The sequence below is a fragment of the Trachymyrmex cornetzi genome, unplaced genomic scaffold (assembly GCF_001594075.2).
Source record: "Trachymyrmex cornetzi isolate Tcor2-1 unplaced genomic scaffold, Tcor1.1 scaffold156, whole genome shotgun sequence".
Classification (NCBI taxonomy): domain Eukaryota; kingdom Metazoa; phylum Arthropoda; class Insecta; order Hymenoptera; family Formicidae; genus Trachymyrmex; species Trachymyrmex cornetzi.
The window spans coordinates 3,615,240-3,627,513 of record NW_017296157.1 but is presented as its reverse complement, the minus strand read 5'-3'; the positions used below and the strand labels follow the sequence as shown (position 1 = coordinate 3,627,513).

Sequence of the window (12,274 nt, the reverse complement as noted above, 5' to 3'; positions counted from 1 at the left end):
CGGATATCCACTTTCTTTAATTTTCTCTGCAATACAAGAAAAACTAAAATATCTTAATCATAATTGCAATAAAATATGTATAATATTCATGTCTATGTAAAAGAAAAATTTTTCACAATACCGTACGTCAAGTCTATATCCGAAAGTTTTTTACCTATATATAGTTTCCAAATTCAATAATAAAATAGCTCTTATTCCATCCCGAATACATTAAAAAATTATATTATAAGAGGAAAAGACCAACTGGATTTGTTATTGACATAGTTTATATAATCTCCTGCGAAAATCGTGATGCTAACTATATTGATATAAACGAAACGAAATTAAAAAGACTACCAGACTACACGAGCATCATTCCGATATTAATTAAAAAAAACAGGTTCTCCATCTGTAATTACAGACCACACCGTATTAATTTTAACCATAATTTTAAATGGGGTGACGTTAGAATTTTGGACAATGAATCCTCTTACAATAAGAGATTAATATCGGAGATGGTTCACGTGCATAAAAAGACGGAGACAAGGTTTGAATAAACAAAATAAAACAGAATCATTATCATCGTATCTTCACAATTATACAATCTCTTTCTCCTTCTTAGTCCTCTCTTTTTTCCCCTTCTTTCCTATTTTTAATCCCCACTCTTTCCCTACATATATATTTATTTCTTTGCTCTTCAATTTCATTTTATTTACAATATCTCCTGATAATTAACTGCTGGTCGTACCAGTGCTTCATTAATTCGTTTGCAACTCTAATTTTATCCATTGGACTTATTTTTACTAAGGTATACTTTTATTGTATTTTACCGATTCTGCCATATATAATTGTATTTAATTAACTTCTAATTATTTTAAGCAATATTGTACTAACAGAGATTCGTCTATAAAAATATCATTTTATCAAGATTAACAATAACCGTTAGAGCGTGGTATATTACAAGGTTTCTACATCAACCTCCACATAGCGAGATATCAATTTCATATTACACAAAAAATATCACCGTATTTCCTAAAAAGCGATTAATTTAGTTTGTTAATAAAACGCTTTCATGTAATTAAAAATCTGCGACTTACATTGAAAATGATCCAATCGGTGTCGAAACGTTTGTTTTATTAATTGTGTTGTTAATGTTTTCAGAAATCTCGGGAAACCCGAACATTCTCGGGAAATTCGAATACTCTCGGGAATCCTGAACAAATTCGAATACTCTCGGGAATTTTGAACATTCTCAGGAATCCCGAAAGTTTTAAGATCCCGTCTCGATCCCAAAAAACATTCTCAAGTCAGAAAAAAATAGAAGGAGTGAGGGTAATTTTCCCGCAACTGCTCTATTACATGCCATTATATTATATTAGTATTGTGTTATAATCTCAGCTTTTTACTGTTAATATTAATAAAATTATTGTGAGTTGAATCGATTTGTCATTGTAATAAGTAGCGCCATCATAAATTATAATCTACATAAAATAATTACTGTAGGGCGTGTAAAAAACTTGGTGGTTATTTCGTGATACATATATGTAGAAGAATAGTAAAGTGTAAAGAGGAATAGTATATACAAAAATGTTGTATAGCAATATACAAGTGCTTTGCTTTCGTATTCTTTGTTTAGTTTGTTGTCTTGTATATCTCACCTGTTTAGAATATGCGGCATTTTTAGCGGGCGGGATTTATGCCCAAAGCATACAAAGTGCGCAGATTGAATTCAGTACACTAAATGCAATAAACGCATTACATGAAATATTCATAGTTGATTTTTATATTTAAGACTATCCTAAGTACAATTTTAAAATGTCATGTTAGTAATTGTTGAGCAAATCTCAGAGCTATATTAGCATCTTAAGGCCTTATTTATGACAATTTTGACATAAATGAATAACGGTAATTATCAGAAACTTGACAAAAATCAAAATACTTTATTATTATTGAAGTAAACGATATATTCTTTAAGCAACTATTAAAAAATTTAATGAGATATAATCAAACTGTATGAACACGTTTGTGTCTCTGAATAAAATAAAAAATTAAAACCTTTTATTATCTTCATACGTTTTGTATATTTCTATATTGTTTGGATCAATATATAAATATATCAGTAATAAATTCGAAATTGGTAAATTTGTCTTTCAGATATAATCACAATGGAAATGAGGAACGTTGTAGAGGTAGTCAGACGATGGTGCCATGAAAAAGTCTGGTATGTGAGAAAAGGATTACCGAAGATCATGACGGCAGACAAGACGAATCCGTCACCAGTCTCATTGTTGATACGGCCAAAATGTAATTTCATCATAGAGCCAATGCTAATAACGTACCGCGGGTTGCTCCTGACTTATTGACAGTGGTCATAACGTATATATTTTATTTGAAAATATTATTGATGCAAGCAAGCATTTGCTTAAATTTAGGTATGTAAATTTATCAATACTTATTTTTGCTTCGAACTGATAAATCGTCTATGATATAAGAGTCTTATATCATAGACGATTTATCAGTTCGAAGCAAAAATAAGTTGTTATTAGTCTTATAATAAGACTAATCGTGAGAACTTTTTTAAAGATTGTTTAAAAAGTTCTCACGATCTGTCTTATATCACAGACGATTTATATCAGTTCAAAGCAAAAATAAGTAATGATAAATTTACATACCTAAATTCAAGCAAGTGCTTGCTTGCATCAATAATATTTTATGCTGCAAATGTCCATATGTACACATGGAAACCTGTCCGAATTTACCATGGGGTTTACCATACATAGTAAATTCGGACAGATTCCTAGCATACGTATGGACATTTTCACTAAGATTTCTTTCAACTAATCATTTGAATATCTTTAGAAGCAGTCTTCTAAATTATCTATCATGTCATATAAACTTATAAATTATTCAGATTTTATAAAGTTAATTTTATGCAATAAGTGAATCTTTTTCAGAGCTTCTGAAAAAAATTAAAATTAGTATAATTGACATAATAATTCAATGCATCACTAAAATGAGATATTACAAAATTTTTTAAATAACTTATTTTATGAGAAACTAATCATCGTTATTATAAATCATATCTCAGTTCTATATTCATTTTGTATACATATACATTATACATACATACCATATATATATATATATGTATGTATATTGTATATACAGGGTGTCCCGACCTTTTTTGCCAATCACTTTTGTGTAGATAGAGCGAACTAAACTGAGTCGAAAAATCCTCTACCATTTTCATAATAGTTAACAAGATATTAATTACTAAAAATTGTAAAATATTTGGTTTTAAATCATTTTTTACTCAAATACTATCAACTTTACAGAAAAACTGCAAGAGACAAAAATTATTTATTTTCTTCTCATAAAGTTCTGAGAATTTTTTCAGAATTTTTTAATACCGTATTTTTTCATGTTGGTAAAAATAAGAAAATGCAGTACTAAAAAGTTAATAAAAAATTCTGAAAAAATTCTTAGAACTTTATGAGAAGAAAGTAAATAATTGTTGTCTCTTGCAGTTTTTCTGTAAAGTTGATAGTATTTGAGTAAAAAATTATTCAAGACCAATATTTTGCAATTTTTAGTAATTAATATCTTGTTAACTATTGCGAAAATTGCAAAATGGTAGAGAACTTTTCGACTCAGCTTAGTCCGGTCTATCTACACAAAAGTGATTGGCAAAAAAGGTCGGAACACCCTGTATAATATATGTATATACTCGTATATATACATAACAATCAAATATTTTACAGACAATGTGTTTAATTGATTGCGCGTATATGTAATAAGAGATATTTATTAGTTTTATTTCTTGTTTTATTAATTATTTGACTAATTTTATTGATATTAAGCTACAATTTTTTAATTTCAACAAATGATACAAACAATTTATTTCTATGACTTTTGATATCATTAATTAGTATGATAAATATCATCGTTTTTGTCATCGCATAAATTCATTGATTAAAAAACTTTTAATTGACATTGTCGACAAATTAATGACAAATTCACTATAATCATCGTATCAATCATGCTAAACAGATTTTCCGTAGCCCACAGCTAAATAATGCGCATATTCCGTAATAATAGTGTACTTGTTATAAGAAGAAACGATACTCCTCGTGTTTCTCGTTAATAAGCCCGTACCTTACAGCTAAACAATACATATATTTCCTAATAACAGTGTGTTCGTTACTAAAAAAAAACTGATAACCTCGTATTTGTCATTAATAAACAGAAATTATGGAAAAATTGCACAATTACAGCAATATCATGCAAATTGTTGTGATTTTAACGTCAAATAAATATTTGATTCGAGTAATATACCTATTGTCTATTCCACTAACTCCGCGAAAAATGACCGTCAATTTGATGTCGAATCGATGTCTAATTGACGTCAAATCATCGTATCGGTGTTGATTCAACATCAATTTGATTATTTCGCGCTGAGCAGTACACTTCAAGAGACATCCTGGAAACTGTAAAAACGTTTTTAGGACATTTCTTAAGAATCTGTACTATAATGTAAATAAATAAGAACATCTATATTTTACTAACAATGCTGTTAACAACAATTACGGGGTTTTCTCCGTAATTTTTAAATAATGTTAGAGTGTTCAATCTTGAAAAAAAATTTTTTGAAACAAATAATAAGAAAATAGATCATCTTTGAAGATGTTACCAGTGTTTTTATTTTTAATATTTGTCCAAGAAATTTTTGTGCAAAAAATTTACTGAATACCAGTAATTATAAGAACTTTAATAATTTTTCAATTTATATAGACCCAAATAAGCAGAAAATTTAAAAAATACAATATATTTGCATATTTTGCATTTGTGTAAAATTAGTTTTAAAAAATTGATTTGAACTTTTATGTAATACTTTTGATGAAAAAAAATATATAGCATATTTAAATAATTTCTATAAATTCTTCTGAAATTTCCACAGTTAATTTTCAATTGTTTATTTCTTCTAGCATTAAATAAATTATGCTATTACATTTTTAATAAAAATTTGTTTTATATGTGAATAATATAAATCGCGTTCTTCGAAATTATATAGAATTATATAAAATATAGATATCAATATATATATTTATAATCCAAACTTTAATCACATAAAATATAGACATTGTCTAAACGAATTTACGGATCGATTTACGGATATAATTGCATTAGAAATAAGTAAAATAATAAACTCAAAAACGTGATCATGAAAATTCATATTGTAAAAAAGATTTTACTTTGAATGTTATATAGCAATTAATCTTGTATTTATGATTTCATTCGTGATTCGATATTAGTGTATTTAGAATCAATTGCGTAACACATTAATTATTATAATATAATTAATAAGCAGTTACATAGAACTTTATATCAATTACGGGCGATAAAGATTCGCAAAACAAGATCGTTTTTTCCTATTTGCGTCAAAAGTGTCTTATTATATAACTTAGTAATGATCGATTTTAATCGTGTGCAATACGATTTATGTTCTATTCTACGAAAAAATAATTCCATTAATATCTATTTAAATGATTAAAAAAATATATTCTGCATTTTTTACAATGTTGTCGAAGTACAGAGAAATATATGCAGAATAATACAATAAATTTTAATTTTTTATTTTTTTTATATTGTTATAAATATAACGTGGATAAAGCTTAAAAACAGTATTTAAAAAACAAACGTTATATATATATATATATATATATATAATTTTATGCATCATATTCCTACACTGAGAAAAAAATATAGTTAATTTTAATAAATATTTAGTTCAATTACTGCCAACTAAACATCTACTTACAGTAAATAAATATTTGTTCAGTAAAAAAATTGATTGTTAAATCAAATTAACATGTCTTGTATCAAATAAATATATCTTTATATTTAATAAATATTTAGTTGGCAGTATTCAACTAAATATTTATTAAAATTGACTATATTTTTTTTCAGTGTAAAGATGCGAACAGACTTTTTTACATCAGTGTCAGTTCTGACATAAACACAGATCGTTCTGAAACAGATAAGTTCAAAATCCAGTTCTGTAGGAATTCTCATTAATTATGATACGTCATAAGAGTGTGTGCGTATGTGTGTGCGCAAATAAGTCATGTGTAAAATAAAAATTAACAAGACTCTGAACTGTTTATAAAACTGCTTTTTAATGAATAATTTTCTTAGCCGCGCTATTCATATACTACATTAACACTATCAAAACTTGCAATGCAATTTATTCATTGATTGTTTTCTCTAGAATTTAAAATCCAAATAATGAAGGCAAATCCAAATGAGCCAATAAAAAGATTACCAATAAGTGACATTAATAGATAAATATTATTTAATAATATTTTATTAAATAATATTTCCTTTATTAACATTAAAATGTCTTAATTATAATACACATATTTTTTAAGGTATTCTATACCCAATCAATAACGCATACTGTTCCAAAATATTTGCATAAATTCTGAATAGTGACGTAAATGCACCTTATAGGTATCCAAAAAAAAGTATAAAAACATCTGCTTTTACATTACTAAAAACAATACTTGCAACATGTCATTCGTTGTGAACTGATAATAATAGGGCTGCTTCGGAAACATCACCCTTGTGTCCGTGTATCATCTTATCCTTATTTAACATTGGGTGAACAACAAAGATAAAACAATACAAGGGGGCACTTGGGTGATGTTTCCGAACGCAGCCCCCCCTAGGTCTAATTTGAATTATAAAATCTTTCAAAACCAATTATCTTTTTAGTTAAGAATTAATGTTATGCCGTTTTTTAGCTTATTCCATTTACATAATAAACGAAAACATAAAGTCATTTGAACTTCCAGAACTGCGTAAAAAATTCATTTCTAAAGGTCAAACATTTTAAAGAATGTTTAAAAACGAAGGCAATGTAAGACAATAATTTTTTAGGTGATTAAAAATCAAAAGAAAGTAGAAAAATGAAGCATATAAGCAAATCGCGTTACGATGTCAATTTTTTAGTTATTTTATTATGTATATATTTTTCGAAATTGTTAGTAATAAAAAAATTATTTAAGTGTATTATATATTCAACTATTATTTTACTAAAAAAAACTAATCAGACCGCCAAATTTTATTAAATAATTATTGGCACATTTCGCGTATTAAGTGATATATCACGTGTAATATAAAGTAGAATAACGGGAAACCGTTTATGCGTTATAATGTCTGCCCGCTGAAAAAAGTCTATTAGCAACAATAAAATATTTTAACAGGTAACAATAAAATATTTCAACTCTCACTTCTTAAAATTACAGTAATAACCGATTCAAGGTAAGAGTCAGCGCAGGAGGGGGTGCGCAATATTAATGTGGAATGATGACTTAACTCCAATTTTTTTGATAAAAAAGACGTAATCTTTTTTATTCAAAGTATTGAACGTTGCGATTCTCTTTGGAGTCTTCCTCAGCAAACAATGATAATAGAATAACCCACTAGTTCGTCAAGAAAAGTCACTCTACAGGTTTTTAAGTCTGAAGTGGATACTTAACGGATTCCAAGCTATTAAGAAGGAAATTTCAATATTTTTTAATTCAATAATTATAAGGTTTTGTTATTATATCAGAACTAATTACAATATTTGTGGCCAGGAGTGTCAAACGTATCTGATCGTTTAATTATTATTTTTCTATTGGCAACTCTAAATTTGTAACCTTGAAATAAAATTAAATAGATTAGCATTAACGATGCTAATTCGAACCAAAAAGGAATATCATAATGATCGTTAAACTTCCGTAATACTTGCACGTTATGATTATTCATACGTTTAGACTTTTCTATTTTTAGTCGCCATCATAATTGTCAATCAGTTTTGCGTCGGAATCAGAGTTAAAATACAAAAATTCTTATGCGACATACTAAAAAATATTGAAGATAGTGAGTGGAATTCGCTCTCACAGATCACTGATATCTAATATATAATATTAGCAAATTATAAAATATTATAAAATATCAGTGATTACAGAATATATAAATATCAAATTAAGCGTTGAATATATTAACAATTTTTGTGAAATACTTGATGAAAAATGTATATAATTCAGTGCAATTAATTATTTTATTTAAAATAAGGAAGAATCAGAATTAGAAAACAAACAGTTAAATCATTAAAGATAAAGATTTCTCAACATTAAGAGATGCAAAAAGATGTATTCTTTACTTAAATTTATCAATCCATTTATTTTAATAGATTCTTTAAATTTGAAATTAAAATAGCCTTTAATATAAATTTAAAGTAGTACTTTAAATTAATTAAGTTTAAATCAATAGAATATATAGCTGGCTTTTCATTTTTAGAACTTTTAAACATTTCGTTTAAAACTATAATACGTATTCAACTTGATTACAGTATATCATTAAACATGACAAATGTTCTTAGAGAAAGAGAAAAAAATATAAATCACGTAGAGTATTCATGACTTAACCCTAGTATGATATTCACGGGTTCCAACGTACCCTATGTAATTTTTTACATTGCTGTAACTTTTTTATAATATAATTTGAAGACCCGGATTGAGGCTAAAAAAGAACTTTAACTGTTTATAAATATGACAAGCCTGCAAGGGTTTTTTTTGCGTTATTCTCGATATAAGAATGCATGAAAGTTTAAAGAGGGTACTTGTGACCCACATGTAATTAACTTGTAAGTTTTCGGCGTTCTGGATACCCCTTTATTTTTTATTAAATATACGTTTATTGAGTTTCGAATAGTATAAAAGTAAGTACGAAAATGTAGAACTAAAAAGAATTATATTTCAATATAATAAATACTAGAAATTTTATAATTTCTGTCAGTCTTCGAAGATCCCTCGCCTGGGACGGATTTATTGTTTTAGAGCGAGTGTTACATCACATTCTCTAAACTAAATCCTAATAAACTTAATTATACATACTATAATAATATTTATATATGTAAAATCCCTTATCTACTTATATTATTACTCTTTTACATTGTTTAACTAATAAAATTTGATTTATTAATTGTAAACTTAAAATATGTAGATTCTTAAAAAATGTCGATTTTTGATAATTCATTTTGATATGTGTGTGTGTGTGTGTGTGTGTGTGCGCGCGCGCGCGCGTGCGCGCGCGTGTGTGTGTGTGTATACGCTCACTTTAAAAGTTTCTCTCTTCAGAGAGCACGCACGGAGAGGCATATTCATTCATAGGTTGTACGCGATGCCGAAGAAATATCTTAACAAACTCAAACTGCGTAATAAATAAGATTGAATATCTGAACCAACTTAATGCGTAATAATGTGACGTAAGAACGAAATAACATAATTTCGCAATGTCTATGCATCCTTTTAAAATCATCTGCGAACGTCATGAATACGAATTAACATGTGCGCATCAACATGACTGGAAAGTGGAAACGTGCTCTGTAAACACGTGCGTATGACGGACTACCCTTATGATAACGATGGCTGCGTTCAGTAGAAAAAGCAGCTTTGCACAACTGTTGTTTCTTTAATATAATTGGTTTATACATTTGGATCCAGTAAGGATATAAGGGCAAGACCAATCACATCAAAGAATTTCACAACAGTAGCAAAACTGCTTTTTCTACTGAACGCAGGCAATAGTTATTATTAGCAATCATGATATTTATGCAATATTTATAATACACAAAATGAATAAATATTGACAGTTTATATAAACAACAAATACTAGAGAATTTAGAAAAAGATTTACAACCACACGATTTTCATTATCAACGATTCAAGATGCTTTAAAAAATGATTGAGGAAGTTGTTCTGCTCAATAAATGGCAAACTGATCGTGATTTTCTCGTGAATGGGAAACATTCGATGCAAATATCTTTTCGTTCTCTCAACAATTATTTTATTCAAGGGATATTTGCACACTTGCTTCACACCGACTTTGAAGGCCTTGAATTTTTATTTTACAATCATTGATACGTCAATCATAACAGTGTCAAAGCAGAATTATTGATAGAAAATTTTATAAGAAATTTATCCCTAATTTAGCAACAATAATGCAATAAGACGGATATATGAAATAATATGGTAATGATAATAGCGTTTAATTAAGATAAGCGATTTACGAGTTTGACCTTAGTAATGCTTATTACTATAAATCTGGATTTTTCCTAACTTACACATTCATTCTATTCGCTACTCAAATAAAAAAGTAATAAATTTTCATAAAAATTTTATATAAAATTGTTTTCTCGTAAAACATTTCGGTTAATGTTTAATTAGAAATACATGTACGATTAATAAATAATATATTAAATATATAATATAGATTTTGTCATATATAAAGTAACACATACAGATATATAAAAAATATTTAATCTACAAACAGAATCACATACACACACACACAAGAATATAAATATTTTTTAATAATTCAAAGTTTACATCTCATAATGTGCATAATATATGTGATTTATAAAATCAATATAAATGGAATAATTCTCATACCAATTTGCATGTCACAATTGGTTATTAAAATTCTATGTTTCTCTGTAGAATTTAAATTTATAAGATCTTTATTTAGACACAATAAAAAAAATATTTACTAATTTATTATAATAAAAAGATAATGTAGTTTTAACCAAAAGATATCTTTATCTTTGATATCTACATTTTTTTAAAACTATAATGTTCAGTAAATTATTATATTATTTCTTTCCTTTTTTGCAATTTTTTTTTCTCAAATAGGTATTATTTTAATTATGCCTGTTATTCATAAAAATACTCTCTTATGGAAATATAATGAAACTAAAAATTCTTAGCTTTGAAATTCCTAACTTAAATATTATTTGCATAGGAGACACATATTTCTGAGAAAAAGAAAAAATTACTAGAAAATGTGGACATTATTACGGTACATTGACTTTGAAGTGGTTGTTGCACCATCTCGAGCATAAAGCCACAATTTCATTTTTTTACTTCAGAAATCAGTGTCTTAATTTTTTTACGACAAGGGAATAGAAAACAGAATAGCTTCAGGCTAAATGAGTGACGCGGAATTATGTCGCTGTAATCGATACCGATGATGTCTCGGAAATACAGTGGGCAGATAATCAGCAAAACCAGTTATCATGATAATGCCGATAGCCGCGTTCAAGCTTCGTTGACTATGATATGAGGTTAACGGGACGTCGAAAGTCAAAATTATATGTGTGCATAGTTGGCGGCGTTCTCGTAGACCGTGACAACGTGTATTAAACAATTATACACCAAAAAAAGAAGATATTAATTAGTGCGACTCTTGTGAAAATATGAAAATTATAATTAAGATATCATACATCCGTGCTTACGGATGCAATTACTTTCACTCTTACTTACATATAAGTGGCGCCAGAATTTCATCGTCAGTTTAAACCTCTGAGTACTAATTGAATACTCGAAACCTTACAATGTCTAATTATTTAAAAGCTTTTATGTTTTATTAAGCTTTATTAAAACTCGAATTATGTATAACTCGATATTTAACTTAAAATATTGTTGCTTTATTAATAAGGATAATACTACTCAATCATTTAAATTTACATGTCATTAGGTTGTAATTGTTCACTACAGTGAGTGCAAAAAATATTTATGCACAGGGGAAATACTTTTGTATATCCAAGTAATACTATTTTTCATTTCTGCTTACTGTTAAGATAATATACTTCAATTATTACACATCTTTTTAGGTGAATGATTTTAAGAAGTATACAATCTATTTTATTAATTCTTTGTTCAATAAGTTATAAATTAATGTTTACTTTCTAAAAGTAAGATTTTTTAAAAATATACTCTCATTGTGTACGAATACTTTTTGTACTTACTGCACAATTTCGTAGTTCAATCACATTATCACTACATGTTACAAGATATTTATTGGTTAGGTTTATTTCCAGCTTAGATCGCAATTAATTTTAGTCTTTGATTAGTAAACAAAGGACGCTTATTTACATAAATTGAAAAAGAAAAAATATACATTGCATTCTATTTTTCGTTCAAGGTAGAGAGAAGTAGTCCTACAAAAAAGTAGTCGGCAACAAAAAAGCGAAAACCGGAAACCGGACATTGGAATTGCAGGATGATTTATTGCAATTTTTTTTAAGCGTTGCAAGGTTGTCGACATAAAACCGGTAAAGTCGCAAATTTACACATTATCAATTCCGCGAATGTATAGAGATCTATAACGACATTGCGAACAATTAATTTTTATCCTGTCCAATTTAATCTGGTACGTACTCCCACGTAAAGACTCCGGCCAATAACCT

The 12,274-nt window shown here is 27.5% G+C and overlaps 1 protein-coding gene across 1 annotated transcript in view; it reads left to right on the top strand.

Moving 5' to 3' along the window:
- The first annotated feature begins 2,186 nt into the window (after positions 1 to 2,186).
- The window catches only part of LOC108758417 (scavenger receptor class B member 1), a 45,279-nt gene continuing 35,191 nt past the window's right edge, over positions 2,187 to 12,274 (top strand). Inside the window, exon 1 of the mRNA XM_018503392.1 lies at positions 2,187 to 2,283. Within this exon, the coding sequence (XP_018358894.1) occupies positions 2,229 to 2,283 (55 nt within the window). The 5' untranslated portion in view covers positions 2,187 to 2,228. The remainder of the gene's footprint in view (positions 2,284 to 12,274) is intronic.